Genomic DNA, 17,591 nt, shown 5'->3' with positions numbered 1-17,591 from the left:
TAATTTTTTTTTTTCAAAATCAGATATCTCTGTAGAGAGTAGCGGGCACTGTTTAGTGCACATTATTCAAATTATTGATTGGTTTTGATTTTGACCATATCATTGATTATTTCCCAGTGATGAAAAATGTATTAATTTTTTTATCTCTGTTATGTAAACTTTAAAACTAAATCAATACGATAATATTTGTTAACAGGGAGAAGACCGTTACTATGATCAAGTATGGGCTGGAGAACCTCGTCAAACTTTGCCCGTTTCAATATCTCAAGGTACACACAGATTAAAACACTCGACTAAATCAATATTGATTAAGTGATTTACTAAAATTTAATTTTCTATTTCTATATTTATTTTTTTTAAGGTTCTTCAAGACCTTTATATCTCAGATATCAAAATGGGCAAAGTGATCTCCAAAGAGGAAATGTACCAGAAAATGGTAAATAAAATTATTTTTCTTAAATGTTATATTAAAAATATATAAGAAAATGATATCTTATTATTGATTATTGGGTAAATTTAAAATCCGTTTTCAAATTTTATTTTTTCTTGTATCATATTTTATAGCTTATATCAGTCAAATTTTTTATTTTGAGAGTTCTGAAGATTGAAAATGCGAACCATTATTTTGTATTTATTTTATTCAAGTATATTTTTACTATTATTAGATCACTACTATTATTCATGTTTACTACCTTATATCTTATTTTGTTATTATCTATTTATATTGAGAGAGAATATGCATGATGAGAATGTGTCCAGCACCATATTTATCTCTATTAAATTTTTAAATAAATTACAATATTACAACATATTGTCACAATGTTCAGTTACAACTTTATATATTTGTACACAAATTATCAATAAGAAATCATATTTCTTAATTTTGTCCATATTTTAGGATGTCATATATTTGAATAAATTGATTCATCGTCTGTTGCTATTAAAAACATTTTTTATTGAAATTATCTATTAGTCTGGTTCATCATATTCTTTTATATAATCTGATTCACAATATGCTCCAACATACCCATAGTAAGAGAGACATCATCGACTGAAACAATACATACTAAGTTCTGAGTATAGGTGAAAAGAGAGAAAAGTTTTAGATAGTTCATTGTTATATCAGTAATCTGATTTCTGGACTTATTGAACGAAAGTATCAATATCTTTTAAATAATTTAAAGTTTTGATTTGAACTATTTAGAGTGTCCTTTGGATGTCGAAGCTGTGATGGTATTCATGGTGAGAATAGTTGGGATTTATACTTTGATGGTGTTAAGCTTAATATTAGAGATGGTTTTGGATTAATTCAGAATTATGAAAACAAATATTGCAATTCTCCCTTCAGTTCGCTAATTTCTTGATTCAAATTGTTGATAGAATCAATTATTATAATTATATTTTGGAATGTATCATCATTTATATGAGGAAAGACTTTTTTTTTTTAATCCATTTATATTCATCCTGGATCTCAGAACAAACAATCATTCCTGATCTGGTATAAAAAATTGGAAACTGAACATTGAGATTGTAAAAGAAAGTGAGTAATAAATTAAAGTGCCTCTTTATTTATAATCTTAAACTTTCTTGAGACTGGTTAATTATGTTTAAATAAATAAAGTTTTATCCATTTTAGTCTCAAAATATTTTTATTCTATTTATAAGTCCAATGTTTCGGCCAATTTGACCATCCTCAACAATCTTAATACAATTTCAGAACTAAATCATTAAAAAAAAAACCCTTCATGCAGGCTATTCTGCCCAGGTCAATCCAACAAATTATCCTAATTAGTCTATTTTCACATTAAAATTAAAATAAAAATTATTTATTAGTCACCTTCTTTGTTAAATAATTTTAATTTTTAAGCATGAAGTTGTTTTTTAAATGATTTAGTTCTAAAATTGTATTAAGATTGTACCTGAGGATGGCCGAATTAGCCGAAATGTTAGACTTATAAATAGAATAAAAATCTTTTGAGACTAAAATGAATAATATTTTATTTATTTAAAGTGCCTCTTTAATCTAACGGCTATGATGGTAAATCCAACAGTTTTTGTAATAACGATTATTCTCTCTTCCAGATTACCTTAAGTTTAAAGAAAACTTGAGTGAATACTTAATAATGCTGAAAATAGGAATCTTGAATTAATCCAAAACAGTTAATACTCCATTTTGGTTAGCACTTAGAACTTGAGAGAAACATTCAGCTGTAAAATCTAATTATTCTGAATAACAATAAGCTTATCCAATAAGTATCAAAAAATAAGTAGGGTAGAGGTTTAATCAAATAAACAAGAGAAAATTATATACTTAATTATATTACTTGTGGTATAAGAATCTTTCTATAAGCAATTTTAATATATTGTGTATATCCTTGTCCACATTTATTTGTTGTGTAAAGAACATTTTTAGAACATATTCTATATGGGTTTCAGTCATAAATTAAAGAAAAATAAATGTAATTGATATGTAAAGTTGAATCCTAGTATTAAATGATACATTATAAGTAATACAAATACTAATTAAACCTCCTTTTTTTTTTTTTTGTATTGTTAGGTTTTCCTCAACTTAGCTCAAGTTACAATTATGGCCTTGGTAGCGGGAAAAAACAATCAGAATTGAGCCAAACGTGGAGTGGATCACGGTGGGGAGAATCTGGGCATGTCTCCATTAATCAGAGTCTGCCGCCTATAGCAAATTCACAAGACTGGAAGCCTTCCTTACGCTGGCAATCCCAGCCTATGCAGGTGACAAATGTTAGCCTTAATATTTTGTATATTGATAGCTTTCATTAATCATTATGAGGAATTTTGCTATTGTGAATCTCATGTTAACCGGCTTCAGAACAACCATCTGTAAGTTTAACAGGACTACCATATCACTAGTGATGAGAATTTCATAACCTCACTCCTCACTTAAAAAATCTTTGAACAATGATAAGTCAGAGGCATTAATTTTTATAATATAATTTTAGTTTTAAACTTCTATGCTAACTTTTCAGTGAACTACATTTACTACTAAAGATTGGACTTTGGGATGAAACCACAAACTTATTTCTTCCTTCTAAAAGTGCGATAAATTTGTTTATTTGGCAATCTTTTTTTTAACCACCTATGTACTTTGGGAGGGGGTGAGGGGTTAAAAGGACATATTTATTATGCCTTAAATAATTGAAAAAATTTAGTTAAGGAAACCAGAGCCAAACACTTAAACTTCGAACTTCGCAAGAGCTTATGGATCAACAATCAAGTATGGATGTTTTCCTTCATTCTGATATGTTCTGATTTATTTTACAAATCATATTGCTCATGCTTTTATTATGCAAGAGATTTTTTTCATCAAAACCATGCTCCATCCAAAATATTCCTGTTTCTTTTAATAATTTATGTTTCCTGTATACATAAATAAATATTTAACTAGCTAATAAGACAGAATACACTTAGTAGTTTAATTAGTCTTTTGAATCCCTCCTCCCAATCTATGTGTGTCTACAGATAAGCAGTCTATAGTCAATTTCCCTTGTAAGCCATTAGATTTTGTGAATTGGTGGGATTCCCACTCAAAGGTTCTGAAAGGCAAAAACTCTTGGGAGTAAAGAAACACATTAATATTTCCATTGGCATATTGCGTGTGACATATTCAATGCCATCTGAATATCAAGAGTTAATTATCCTAATCCTTTTAGACTTTTCTAAAACTTTTGATCTAGTTGACCATAACATCCTTCAAAACCTTTCCTTAAGGTTGCAACAGTGCTATGCGATGGTTCTAGTTCTTTCTCTCAGATCAGTCCTAGTATGTAGTTTTCCCAGAGAAAGCTCTATCCATGACATTATCCCTCAAGGTTCATCACTATCCCCCCACCCTAGTTGCCATCTACATTAATGAACTTCCCCTCCTCATTCATCATTCCCAAGGCTATATGTATGCAAGTTATTTTCAAATTTACCTTTCCTTCCCACAATCTGACTTGTCAATAGCTAAGGAAAAACTGCAAGACAAATTGTATTGGATTATTCACTGGGCCATAGAAAACAAGCTTTAGCTGAATGCAGAGAAGCCTAAGGCTATATTAATAGGTTCTAATCGCTTCCTTAAAATCTGATCTCATATCTCCTGTTTCTTAATAATAATCTCATCAAATTCTATCCAACCATCAAGAACCTAGAAATCCTTGGAAAACCATGTCTCTAATATCTCCCAGTGTACCTTTTCCTCCTTAAAGCGACTAAATTACCTACACCTATTACCTTTTGAAACCCTTAGGCTCTTAGTTAACTCCTCTATATTCCTTCACTTTGACTACCGTTGTATGGGTTTCGGATGTGTCTGTGTGGAACTCGAGGCAACACTAAAACATTTAATCAATCCTGCCTATTCCTTCACTTCATCCAAGTGCCAAATCCACAAGAATTGACATTAATGCTCAGGTTTTCAACCAAAGTTTGTAAATACATAATAATTTATTTTTGTTTTGTTTTTTTTACAAGTTTGGTAGAAATATTATTTTATCATTTTTTTCTAATATAAATTGATGTTCTTAATATTCATTTTAAATTTGTAAATATAGATATTTGCTCTTTTTTGTTAATTATTATTACTTCACTTTTTATTCATCTTATTATTAGCAGCAGTTGCATTTTGTTTTGATATTATTTTATCATTTTGATTTGTTGATTTTTTCCTTCAAATCTAGGGAAATAAAGCCCTATTTTCTGTAATATTATCGAATAGGGACTCATCCCAGAATAAATGAAGAATATTATTATCATTCAAAGGCAAGCCATCTCTTCATTCAGATAATAGACAGAATGCCCCAAGTAGATTCCTATTGGATCCTTAATTTCCTCTTCTAAAGTATTGGAACAAATTATTTAAGAAACCTCTTACTTATATTTTCAGATTTATTGTACCAGCATAATCAATAAATTTTTGTGTAAATTTTTTAAAATAATTATTAACCAAATTATATAACTGAATATACTGATGTTTTCAAATATTGGTTTTAACAAAACATTTCAGGTAGAGCAAAGCAACAAGAATCTGGTCCAAGATGAACAGAGAAGAGTAGGAAGATGGTCTAGAAGACAAGATGTTAACAACTATTACCCCAGATTCATGTAAGTACTAGCATATAAAATATGTATCCTAGCATTTTTATACTTTTTGAGCACTAAAAAATCTGATGTAGTGCGCGCATCACAAAACCCACTTTGAGTTAAAATAAATCCTTCCTCATTTTAGAACAGATATTTCTATATTACTCACTGTAGTAATACTTCCCTGTACTAATTTTCAGTTGACCCATTGACCAACTCAAATTTCAACAGTTTTAATAAAAGTACTTTTAATTTCTCCTTCTAAAATTTTTAATTATTTTTTTTATCCTAAAGTATGGAAAAATATGTCAGCTTACCAAAATTTACATTCTGCTCTTTATTTGAATATAAGGTCATTTTGAATTTTTAAATAACCTTAATACAGGTTATTGCTATCTATGTTGTCATTGTATTTAATTATACTTTATGCAGCTATAGTTTGCTGCATTATTTTTCCTAGAATTTTTTTATGAAACAAAGAAAATTTATATGAGATGGTTGGGAGATATATATATGAGAAGATGGTTGGGAGTGCATGAAAGAGGATTCTCTGACCTCCTCCCTCCCCCCAACCATCTCATATATATTATCCACGGTCAACTATCCTCTCATCATAAATATTATTTAGTTTTTTCCCCACTGATTGAAACAGTTCTAGAAACCATTTCCCCTCCTCCCTCACATTTTCTATTATAAAGAGGGTCATTTCACAACAATTCAACACGGTTTTGAATCTTAACATCTCAGATATTCTTTAAATTTTGTAAAGGTTGTTTTTAGGCTTGGAAAAATATGAAATTTTACTGAGATAAGTCCACTCGTTTTTCAATTACAGAGCTCTTAAGTCTTCATAAATAGCCTGAGATACAAGATCAAAGAATGACAAGATTTGGATAAGCTTCAGAAGCTTCCAGCTACAAGGTTTATTGAATACCTCATTATAATCAGATCCAAACACCACTGCAACTTTTTGTTTGGGCAGCAGAAAACATTAGCAGCGTAGACTTAAGATTATTCAGAACAACAGGGCTATGTTGAATCACATTTCTTTAAAAAACGTTTTGATAAAACAAAAAAAGACTGTTGGTCCATTCCCAAAACTACATCAAAATATTAGTGAAAATCTTTCCAATGGAGATGGAAGCTTGAGAAAAAGAGGTGATTGTTTCTAATAACTCTCCTGACCGATTAATTAAATCATTATTCACATTTATGTTATGTTTGCTATATAAAAATTATAATATTATCATTTCCATAATAATTAATATGAGTGAAGAGTTGAATTTAGGATAGTGGTGCTTTCTTCAATTTTTTTAACAATGAAGTCATTTTCATCATACATTTATATTTTGCCCTGTGATTTACATTAATACACTCTATAGAAAGAATTAATTTGATAATTTTATAATATGTATTTTGTGAGATATTAATAGTAAAAATTTTAATTTATCTTAACTTATATAATATTTCATGTCATACATAAGGCATGAAATATACTCCAAAATGACACCTATTCCATATCTCTTGCTAAATTAGGAAAGTTTCTGCCACAATACCAAAACTTATTGTTCTCTGTTTTGTTTTTTTAATCCATTAATGAGAACCTGACAGCTCTGTAATTAAAAACAAGTGGGCATATCTCAGTAAAATATCCACGTCTATACCTATACAACACTTGTGTAAAATTTGTAGAAAACCTGAGATGGTGTGGTTCAAAACTATGTTAAGTTGATATTAAAAGACCCAAGAGTAATTAAATTGCTAGAAAAAGTGTATTTTTAAATTCTAATCCTTTGGTGGTTTATTTGATCCATATGTATTTAGATTTTTTTTTTTTTTTTACTTTACATCAGAAAATGTAATAAGTGCTCTGATTCTCCGTTGCCAACATCGCATGACTTAGTAACAGGCTTCAATATCTCTGATTCAATATGACTTGCTATAACTCTCTATTGGATACAATTAGGCATTGTCCTATCAACATATTTAAATTTTTCCAATCCATGTAGTCATTAAGTCTGTTAATTATGTGGATAAATTATTTCAAATACATATATCTTTCAAAATTATATTAAGCAACTTTGTTTTGCTAGATGCTCTCTATAGATTTTAACATAGTTAAGAAAATCTTGTGCTGCCTTCCTGTATAGTTTAACCTATTTCAATTTTCATGCTGCATACCTTAAAGTAATCAGATTTTATACTTAAATGATACTAACAACATGCCCATCAGACAGGTATTCTACTAGATTCAAACTTATTAGACATCCACCATAGGAATTTCATTCATTTCATTTAAATTAAATTTTCTTGAAATATTCATATTTTTTTCATATTGCTTTTTTTGATATATCATTATCATTGAAACTATAGTCCCCATTGGAAGTTTATTTGTTGACTGTGTAGAATCAAAGAATAAGATGATCTGTTTGGTGGTAAAAAAAAAAACTAAAAAAGTAATAAACTATAAGAAATTAACATTTCAACCTATAGTAATGCTATTTCACATATATGGGAAAATAAGATTGATACTGGCTATTTTTATGGTGTAACGGTGGTAGAAGAAAAATGTTGTTTTTGGTGGATAAAAATAGAGTGTATGGATATGACTTGGAGGGATTATGATTGTTTTAATTTTTGACAGTTTAAGTTGCCCGAATCAGGCATTTCATCTCCAGTTCTTGAAGAGTAAAGACCCGAAGTGTCAATTGAAAGCCATATTAAAACATTGTTATTTAATGAATTAGAGTACAATCTGAATTGAGTGGTTTTGGGTTTGAAATGAGAAAAATGATAAATGGACTAGGTCCAAAAGATGTAGGGCTGGAATGCTGAAATAAGTATTAATAAATCTTTATTTAATTCAAAGGGTTTTCGATGGTCCTTAAATTTGAGTTTTTACAAATTTGGATTAATTTATTTATAATATAATATAAAAATCCTATATAATAGGAGATTGTTTCTTTATAAAAGCAATGTTCTCTGTATATTTCGAATTTTTTCCTGGAATACAAAAAAAAAAGCTTAATAATTTTTGAATAGGAGTCTAAAATATGAATTTTTATTTACTTATTTATGTTGAAATTCACTAGATTAATATGATTAAATAATGTTGTGTAATATTATTTTTCTATATGTTAAAAAAAAAAATTAGTTACATGTTATTTTATTATTATAAAAAAAAAAAAAAACTATATTAAACCTTATATATACTATGAACAATGTAATATAAAAATAAAACCACACTATATTGTTGGGTTTGATGGGGACTCAAGTCTTTGCGACAGGTGGAGAACTTATATTCCACTTGTAATTAAGAAATTCTCCAGTTTTTCTACTTAAAGAACAGGAACTGGATATGGTCCGGATTTCGATCATATCTCACAAAAATAAAAATTCTTTTTTATGAATACTCAGATCAATTAACAATAAAAATAAAATTATAAACACTTTGAACTAGTAATAATTTTCATAGAAGAAACTAATAAAAAGTTTTTAAATTTCATTATACTTTTAGAATAGTGAAATAGTTGTTATATATCGCACTGCTGCTACCGTTACTGCTATGTAATCAATTAATTATCTATCCCTTTTTAAATTACACGTGAAATTCACTCTGATATTTTTCTTATGCAATTCATAGTTGATAAAACATAAGATCCTTGAATATGAAATAAATTTGATACAAAGCCATATTGAATGAGCCATAGGACCAGTAATTTAATCATTACTTCACCCTTATCCATGCAATAATTAAGTACACCATCATGAAATGACTCAATTATTAACTAATCATCAAAAAAAGTTCTTGAGATTTATAAAAAGAGGTTTAGTTACATTTTAAACATAAAATATCAAAACATTTGCCCTAAATTAATTACCTACTCCTTCCTTTTATATTTTAATTTCAACTAGATACCAAATATATTATAAAACAAAACAAAAACTCCTTTGCTGACTAAGTTTGATTAAAAATCAATATGTCAAGGGATATTAGGGGGGAGGACTTTCATAAAAACATGCATAGGGGTTAATAAAGAAATTTTACTTAACAGAAAATAAATATATTTCAGTCTTGGGCTTTTATAAAAAGGAGATTACTTACACTTTATACACAAATAGCTCAAAGCCAATAAAATAAAATGTTAAATCAAGTTTCCAATATAAACAACACGAGGATATTTGTTTTTCAATTCAGGCCACTGTACGTAAATTACATCAGCAAAAAAAAGTAAAATATAACCAGTCAGAGAGAGTGTTTTCACTCTGCAAATACTCTCGATGAAAATAATTTTATTTTCAGACAAGTAAAATACTCTCATCAAGAACGCAATCAGACAAATAGGAATACATGTTCCAGGTCCATTACAGAGAATAAGCTTAGGGTTGTAGTAGAGCATTTGTGGTATACACAGGAAGATTGAATAAACAGTTGTCAAAACAGAAGTAAGGTAAGACTGTCCTACATTGCGACTTCTTGGTATCTTCATAACAACATAGTCACCATTATCTTGGTCTATGGCATATTCATGTGAAATTATCCTCATTTCACTAGTTATATCATTAGATGCCATTGCATAAATCCTAGGGCGGTATTTATTGTAGTCGATACCTTGAATCATTTTTAACATTTCTGCTGTGTGACCTCCTGAACCAATGACTATCATAGTTTTGACTGGCTCCTGACATCTTCTCTCATAAGTTAGCCTTTTGTTTTTTATTGTTTCGTATACTAAATATATAAATCTCGTCGAAAATATAATAAAAATGGCTGTAACTGCCGTAGCAAAAATATAACCAGACATTATTGGATATTACTTTATTGAAATAATAAGTAAACTGGTAATAATAAGTGCCTGGAAAGTTCAGTTTTACATAAACACGACATCCTCGATGACAAGCAAACTATTCTTGACGTTGCACAACATAACATAGCCTTCAGCGGCTAAACAGAGATCAGCTGACCCGCAGGTTAGCCAACTTATCAACTTGTAAATTCCCGCTTACTCTTTACTTCAAAGATTTTTTTTTTTTCCTGTTTCTTAAAACATATTTTTTTTCTTACTCTTGATTTACAATTGAACAACCGGAATTCAATTTTTTTCACGATCGCAATACTTATCCTTATTACATATTTTATATAAGTGAAAGTAAAAAACATAAGTGTTCTAAAAATCGCTAAAGATGTACTTGCTTTTTACCTCATTAATTAATTTAACAGTTTTTATTTATATTAAAATTATGTATTAAAATTGGCGGTTTCAAGATGTTATTTCAAATATCAATATATTACGAATTTTATGAACTTTTATTACTAAAAGGAATTTGTCACATTTATATCAACATTCCCTATAAAGCTAGTTATTGATTTTTGAAGTAATATATTTGATTTTAAGAAAAAGTTCTGGCCGCATTGAAGTACAATTGGACAATAATTCGCTGATTGTTTTTCGAAGTGCGTGGAGACGATTTTAATTTCTTGCATATGAAAAAGAGAATTTATCAGCCGATTTCCTGAAAGTTTGGCGATTATTCTTCTTCACTGCTTGAAGTTGTCACCTAAACTTAAAAGAGTTTGAAAGACTAAAATTCGAAATATTTCAAATTCTACCGTAAGAGGATACACTGTACAAATAAATGTACCTTTGTCATTTCCACGTTGAACACTGATTTACTGTTTATGATGATGTTCTTTTGTAAATAAAAGATGATAATATATAAAAATAAAAATCAAAAAACGCAGAGAGGCAAACAATTATTTTGTCATACCTATTTTAACGCAAATATTATGTTTTTACTAACCCAATTTTTTATGAGGTGTATAAAGTTGACTGTAGATTAATGATTGGAGAAGTTTGTCGGGGGCTGCAGTCAGCAAAGAACAACATAAATAAACAAAACCATATTTATTTATTTTATGCCAACGTTTCGACTTGAGTTTCAGGGCTATAGAACAAAAGAGATAACAACAACATTTAGAGAAACATAAAATTGAAAAGGAATAGTATACAAACAAATTTGGAATTATACAAAATATTGAATTGAATCATAAATGATAAAAAATTGATAACTGATAATTGAATAGTAAAAAAAATAAATTGATTGATAATCGTGGAATTAGATGGTAGTAGATTGAAAACAGTGAAAAATGAAATATAATATCATGTAGGTAAGAAGATATGTATAATATGAGATATGCAAGTAGTGTCTAAAAAACTAAAAAATAATTGAATCTACAAATTGAACAATATGACAGACAATGAAAAATAGTGAGTGGCTTATATCTGAATTACAGTGTGAGTATTAACTTATATACCTATACTTAAAAATATAAATATGTGTGTGTGTGTGTATATATATATACACAATAGGAAAAAGGTAGAATATGGAGAATGGGAAAAGAATAATGTAACAAACTTCTCCAATCATTAATATATTTTTATGTACGAATTTAAAATCTATATTTGCGATCATATTTTATTCATTTAATTAAAAAAAACAAAAAACATAATGATAATAATTTTAAAACTTAAATAAACAAATATACTAAATAAACCCAGGGTCGGATTTAAAGTTAGAACCCTCCTAGGCCCAATTTTTGTGGCTTTCCCCTCTTTATATCTATTGATCATTTTTCCGGAAATTTTCCTCAATAAAATCATTTTGATTTTATCGGTTAATAACATAATTTATGAGAATGAAGACAACTATAATAAACATTTCCCTTTTTTTTATTTAAACATACATTTCGTTTAGAAATGAGTGTACATATAACCAGTGATTGATGCTGTACTTCCCCGTCATGCCAATCAATACTTCACCTATTCATTCCTAAATCATGAGATTGATTATAGGTTATTGAATTTCTTTAATTCATTGGATACATGATACAATATTTGATGGACGATTAAACGTAACTGATTTTATTTTAAGTGAACTCGCAATGCCCCACGTTTAATAATAACACTAAATCTTCATTGAGTACAGTACGACACAGTTTATTGAGCTACTTATTTTTCCTATGAATTATTTTGCTGCAAATAGGTAAATATACCTTGATCTAATAAACTACTCAACTAGTATTAAAATAATTAACTTATCATTTTATTGAGCTTTTATTATAAAATTTAAATTATATATTCTGTCCGTTTTTACTAGGATGTATTAATGTCAAGATTACAGTATAATTTACTTTTTATTACTAACTTGTAATTTTTAAGTTCAAATATTTTCTTTGTATATCTTCTTATACTCCCTTTACACTAGTAAAATCAGTATTTATGTAATTGATCGTTTTTTTTTTTTTTCATGAAATCATCCATATCAACAATAATTGTCCAAGGATATTTCTTTAATGTTTGATAAAGTTGAGTAAAAAAAGCTCTATCCTATCTAAAAGGATAAGATCAAAAAAGTAGAATCAATTTTAAGTTCAAAAATAATAAAAACTCTACATATGAGAAGTAACGTTAGTTATGACAGTAACTTTACATGTAAAAACAACTATCACGCCGTAACTAACACGAAAGTATGGCCAAACCAGTAAGGCTGTCATATCTGCAGCTGTCATCGTATAGACGGACCTTATAATTATATTATATGTTCTTTTTGTTGGGCACCTTTAATTGTTACAGACACTAACTATACCGCACTACGTTTGAACACTCGTACCAACTTATTAAATACATTACATTAAACTGGATTAGGCTATTTAACTCAGCCTATCCTATGGTGTGATTCACTTCATTGAGATAAGTTAAAATGTTAAACCTTACTTTATGTCTTACATGATAACGTAAATTGAAATGTTTAACTTGATAATTATATAGTATATTACGAATGTAAAAAAGATACGACCAAAAAGGATCGTTTTATTACAAGGTTAGCGACCCCTAAGCGGCAGGTCAATGATTGATTTCTCAGTGGTGGTACGAAATGTTCCCCTTCTACACCTGGTTAAAGGGGGAAAGTATTCTCAAAATACAAAGCATTAATAAATTAATGATATTATCAACACGGGATTTAAGACAGATCTGACTGGACAAAATTATTTTATCAACGTTTTATATATTTTTGAGGACACTGATATCGAACAAATATTCTAAAAATCAAGAACTACTAGTTTCTTTAGACATAGCATCAATTTTTCAAATAATGGCATATCCAGGAAATTTACATTTTTGCACGAGAAAACGAAAATAGTGTATAGAATTTGATAAACTTTATGCTAGACTAGCGGTTTCCATTTTTTTATAGGCCTCGCGACTTTTTTGGCGTAAATAAAATATAAAGGTGTCAGAAAAAATAGATCTGCGAAAGTGGAAGTAGTAAATAGTATTTGATAACATAACTGAAACATTTTTATTCTAATCCCTAAATTTCCTCAGAATTCGTACAAAATCGGACCACCCGTAATCGAAATGTAGGTTTGCTAAAAAAATATGCTTTATGTATGTGTAAGCGATATTTGAGGATCGACCACAATTAACAAACTGATATGGAATCAAATATATTCTAAAAATTCTATTTTTTAAAGTAACAGAGAAAATCTCACGTTTCATTGACATTTTTGTATTCCACCTTTTTTTTCTTTCTTTTTTTTTTTTTTTTTGTGCCATCCATAGCTTATTCGTATTTGTAGCTCATTCGTTAGGCCAAGTTCTATCGTTCTGAGATTTTTGAGCGGCGCCGGTTCGAATCGTGTGGGGCGTTGACTTTTTTCATTAAGACTTTTTCATTTACTATTGAAAGTCCCCAATATTATGCTGAGAAAGAAAAAAAATCACTATATTTTAACTGTAATATTTTAACCAATGTTTTGATGTTTATTTATTTATTTTTTTTCTTCAGAATAAAATAGCCCTTTTCTACTACTTCTTTATGTTTCCCTACATTACAATAACGTTTCAGTTTTTTCCTATTATCTAGTTCTATTGTTTTTCGAAAATGAAAATAATGCACAACCAACGGTTTTTTTTAAAAACAATTATACATTGAATTTCTATAAATAATTAAAAAAATGAATTATAAGTAATTCAGTTGCGAGCCTATCTTCTACGCCACAACCCCTGATGAAGACCTGAAACTCAGGTCGAAACGTCGGCATAAAATAAATAAATATGGTTTTGTTTATTTATGTTGTTCTTTGCTGACCGCACCCTCCGACAAACTTCTCCAATAATTGTAAGTAATTTATCTATATCTTACTATTTACGCAGTTAGTTTTCTATTACCAGTTTACAAATTTAAAAAGTTTTTGAGAATAAACAAAACCTTATACTTATTATATTGTAGGAAGATAGCCCGGGTGTCGGTCAATAAAGCGTATAATCTTTTTTATATAATTAATGTTAGACTAATTAATCATTTTGAAAAAGTATAAAAGAATAATATATCAAAAATAGGCTAATAAAACAGTAATAATTGAGAAACCACGGCGTTATCACTCTTGTTTTGAACAGTAAAGTTTATCGATTTGGCTATGGAGAGAAAAAAATTACTCTCCCTACTCGTGTTTTCCACTTACTGGATGACTATTCAAGAAAATGAGGTCAGCTGAATATTCATGCTCTTAAACCTAGTTTTTCTATTCTTGAAAAATGTAAGGCATCGGATCAACACTTGAAATTAATTATCAGCACTCAATTTTCGTATTTTTTTCTCAAATCTACTCCCAGCAAAAACTTCCACTTACAATAATCGATTGTTAGTGTACAACGATATATTAGATCGGAATATAAATTGTAACGAATTGAGATTTTGTCACAAAGTTTTCTCAAGATGTAAGATATCTTTATCGTGTATGATAAGATAATTAGGCAGTGTTGGCCATTACAGTTATTTCAACCCCCACCTCTACCCTCATGATTTGAGTGACCTTTGGTAAGAATGATATATACTCCATGTTTTGGAGCTTAGACAGAAAAGTTGAGTACATTTTTCTTTCAATTTTATTTTTTTAAATGAATACTATCATAAAAATAAAAGTTGAATGTTAATAAAATCAAGATTATGGTTGCAGACTATATCTGAAATAAAACAGTAAGAAGTGTAAATATTAAATAGTAGCAATAAGCAGTGGCATACCTTCACCTTTTCAAATCCCTACATAAAATCTTTTTTTTTTTTTTGTTTTCTACTTATCCGGTCATTTCTGACAAAGGGGAGGAAATTATATTATTTCTTCACCTTACCCTGCCTTTTGGGGAATACATGCTTTAACAGTAGTGGGTTGTTACACATGGGATGGCATGTTTCACCACATAACAACACACTACTGTAATTAAAGATTCTACATATATAATTAAATATTTCTTAACAAATCTTCGTACATCCCGGGCAGAGATCTGTTTCCAGTTTCCGGCTGCCTTGCTTTCGGTGGTGCTCTCCTTCAACTTCCTAGGTGGGCCACACCCATCGCCGTCTTCCGTGCTTAATCGCCTTTCTGGAATCTTATTCCTCATTGGCTACTAGTTACTACACCTACTAGGCAACCGCCTCCCCAAGGTCTTGCGAGGAGGGCGGGGACCCAATGCCCCCGTGATCATTTTCGGCCTTTACATGGCTTAATGGTTTCTGCTCCTTCAACATCTTGGATCCATTAACCAGCTGGGAAAAATGTCCCTGTGTTGACAGGTATCCTTTCTGGGAGGACAGGTATTGACACAGATGTGACAAAATCATACAAAGACATTTGTCACATCGGAATGGTTATTACATATTAGTATACAAAATTAGTGGATTGATACTGTATGATTTTCACATCAATTCTCAACTTTCCTCAAAATTTGGGGTTAATAGAATGATTCTGTTTTTAAATAAAGGTATGTCAATGAAAATACATTCGTGCACGTGTAAGCGAAAGGAGTGATTAGAATTTTTTTAAAATTTATATACGGCTATCTAATCACTAACCTGCTCAATCTTTGAAAATTTCATAAAATTGGATTAACAGTTGTAGGCCTTAAGCCTGAAAACAAATTTAACTGCAGGAACAGAACCAAATTTGTCCCTAGATATCCAAAACATAAAATTCGAGTGAAAATTATCTGGATTCTGAAGGAAATGTTTTTTTCATTTCCTGCATGAGTGGAAAGCTTCTCCTTCGGTAATGAGGAAAAACAAATTTTCTATTTCTTCCTTCTTCTGATGAAAAGTAGCGTCAGAATAACGGAAAGAACTATTGCTGCACTAGGTTAGCAATAGTCATTAATTTTCCTTATTGAATTGATGAAATGTCTTACACCAAGACCCCTCTTCGGGAGTTATGTGGCTCAGACAGGGCTTCTCCACTATAGGTATTTCATTATGGTTTTATTAATGATCCTGTTCACACCTCTATCTTCTTGATGCATGATTATTAATTAAAAATTAAGGCATTTATTGTTATTTTTTCTTGATTTATTCGTGTACAAATACCTTAACGTCGTAAATGTTGCCTACAACAGTGGTTCCCCAATATTTTTCGCCATCTCATGACGAGCTAAATAAAATTTAAAAAAATGTTGCAGGAAAAAAAATTGTGAAATGCACTGTACATTTTCAATTTTAGTTTTTTTTTTTTTTTTTTAAATATTTTGAGAAAGTGGCATTCGCTTGCACCACAAGGTTCCGCGGCGCCCACATCGGGAATCACTGGCCTACAACACAATCCCTAAACGGTGACTCACCTTTGAAATCCTTGTCCATTCCCAGAACTAGTCGACCAGAGTATCGCATCGTCTTTTCTAACCTTTGTCAGCTTCGTTCTTTCGTGCTCTTTTTAAGTCAACTCATTTGCAGGAGATAAGGAAAGCACGCCACCCCTTCGATCGATTACCCTTTTTAAAATATGTTGACCGTTCCCCTACACTAATAGTGAAAGTGCATTCCGTAGCTTGTAATAATTTTTAAAAAAAATAGAAGTTCTTTTTATTTTTCTTTACTTAATGTAGCAATAGTACACAAATAGCGTCTGGGATGTACTTTTATCAAAACTCAGTATTCTGATCGACAAATAGTGTCGATTGTACTTTACAATATTATAGTTATTGCTTTAATTGCATTACAATTGTATATTTAAGCTCGTTAGAAAGATAAACAAACCCAACATAATCTGTTTTATTCATTTTTTTATAAGCAGGTACATGAATTAAAAAAAAAACTCGGGTGTGTGGGTTATTTATTTTCCTTTACAAATGATATTTATATTTAACAATTAATTTCCATTATTCTGTTCATAATCGGACGATGGTACGAGAAATATGAGATGAGTGGCATCAATTCGGTGAATTCCAGTTGTATACTGATTCAATCTTGATATATAGTAGCTATTATAGATTTTTAATTAATACCAAAATTTTATTATGCGCATATTCCTTATTTCAGACATAATTTAATGATCAGAATACATCATTACCCCCACCATCGCACTCTCCGTTACGCTACACTTTTCCCTACATGACTTCCAGTATCTATAACCTCAATTACCCCCACCACCGCACTCTCCGTTA

At 29.7% G+C, this 17,591-nt stretch overlaps 2 protein-coding genes and 1 long non-coding RNA gene across 4 annotated transcripts in view; 1 reads left to right on the top strand and 2 right to left on the bottom strand.

Moving 5' to 3' along the window:
- The window catches only part of LOC106677594 (uncharacterized), a 20,210-nt gene extending 6,509 nt beyond the window's left edge, over positions 1 to 13,701 (bottom strand). The window contains exon 1 of the long non-coding RNA XR_001342625.2: positions 13,655 to 13,701. This is a non-coding gene — a long non-coding RNA (uncharacterized lncRNA). The remainder of the gene's footprint in view (positions 1 to 13,654) is intronic.
- The window catches only part of LOC106677591 (TOG array regulator of axonemal microtubules protein 1), a 124,746-nt gene that overhangs the window by 78,984 nt on the left and 28,171 nt on the right, over positions 1 to 17,591 (top strand). For both annotated transcript variants that reach the window (XM_014415616.2, XM_067045965.1), the window contains 4 exons: positions 197 to 269; positions 362 to 436; positions 2,558 to 2,757; positions 5,024 to 5,121. In XM_014415616.2, coding sequence (XP_014271102.1) covers positions 197 to 269; positions 362 to 436; positions 2,558 to 2,757; positions 5,024 to 5,121 — 446 coding nt within the window. The remainder of the gene's footprint in view (positions 1 to 196; positions 270 to 361; positions 437 to 2,557; positions 2,758 to 5,023; positions 5,122 to 17,591) is intronic.
- Alg14 (ALG14, UDP-N-acetylglucosaminyltransferase subunit) lies at positions 9,189 to 10,065 on the bottom strand. Its single transcript, XM_014415621.3, has one exon. It carries the CDS (start codon positions 9,903 to 9,905, stop codon positions 9,246 to 9,248), a length of 660 nt encoding a protein of 219 aa, XP_014271107.1. The 5' UTR covers positions 9,906 to 10,065; the 3' UTR covers positions 9,189 to 9,245.

The sequence above is a fragment of the Halyomorpha halys genome, unplaced genomic scaffold, assembly GCF_000696795.3.
Source record: "Halyomorpha halys isolate HHAL.00 unplaced genomic scaffold, Hhal_1.1 Scaffold104.1, whole genome shotgun sequence".
NCBI lineage: Eukaryota > Metazoa > Arthropoda > Insecta > Hemiptera > Pentatomidae > Halyomorpha > Halyomorpha halys.
This window is presented reverse-complemented; position numbering and strand designations above follow the sequence as displayed.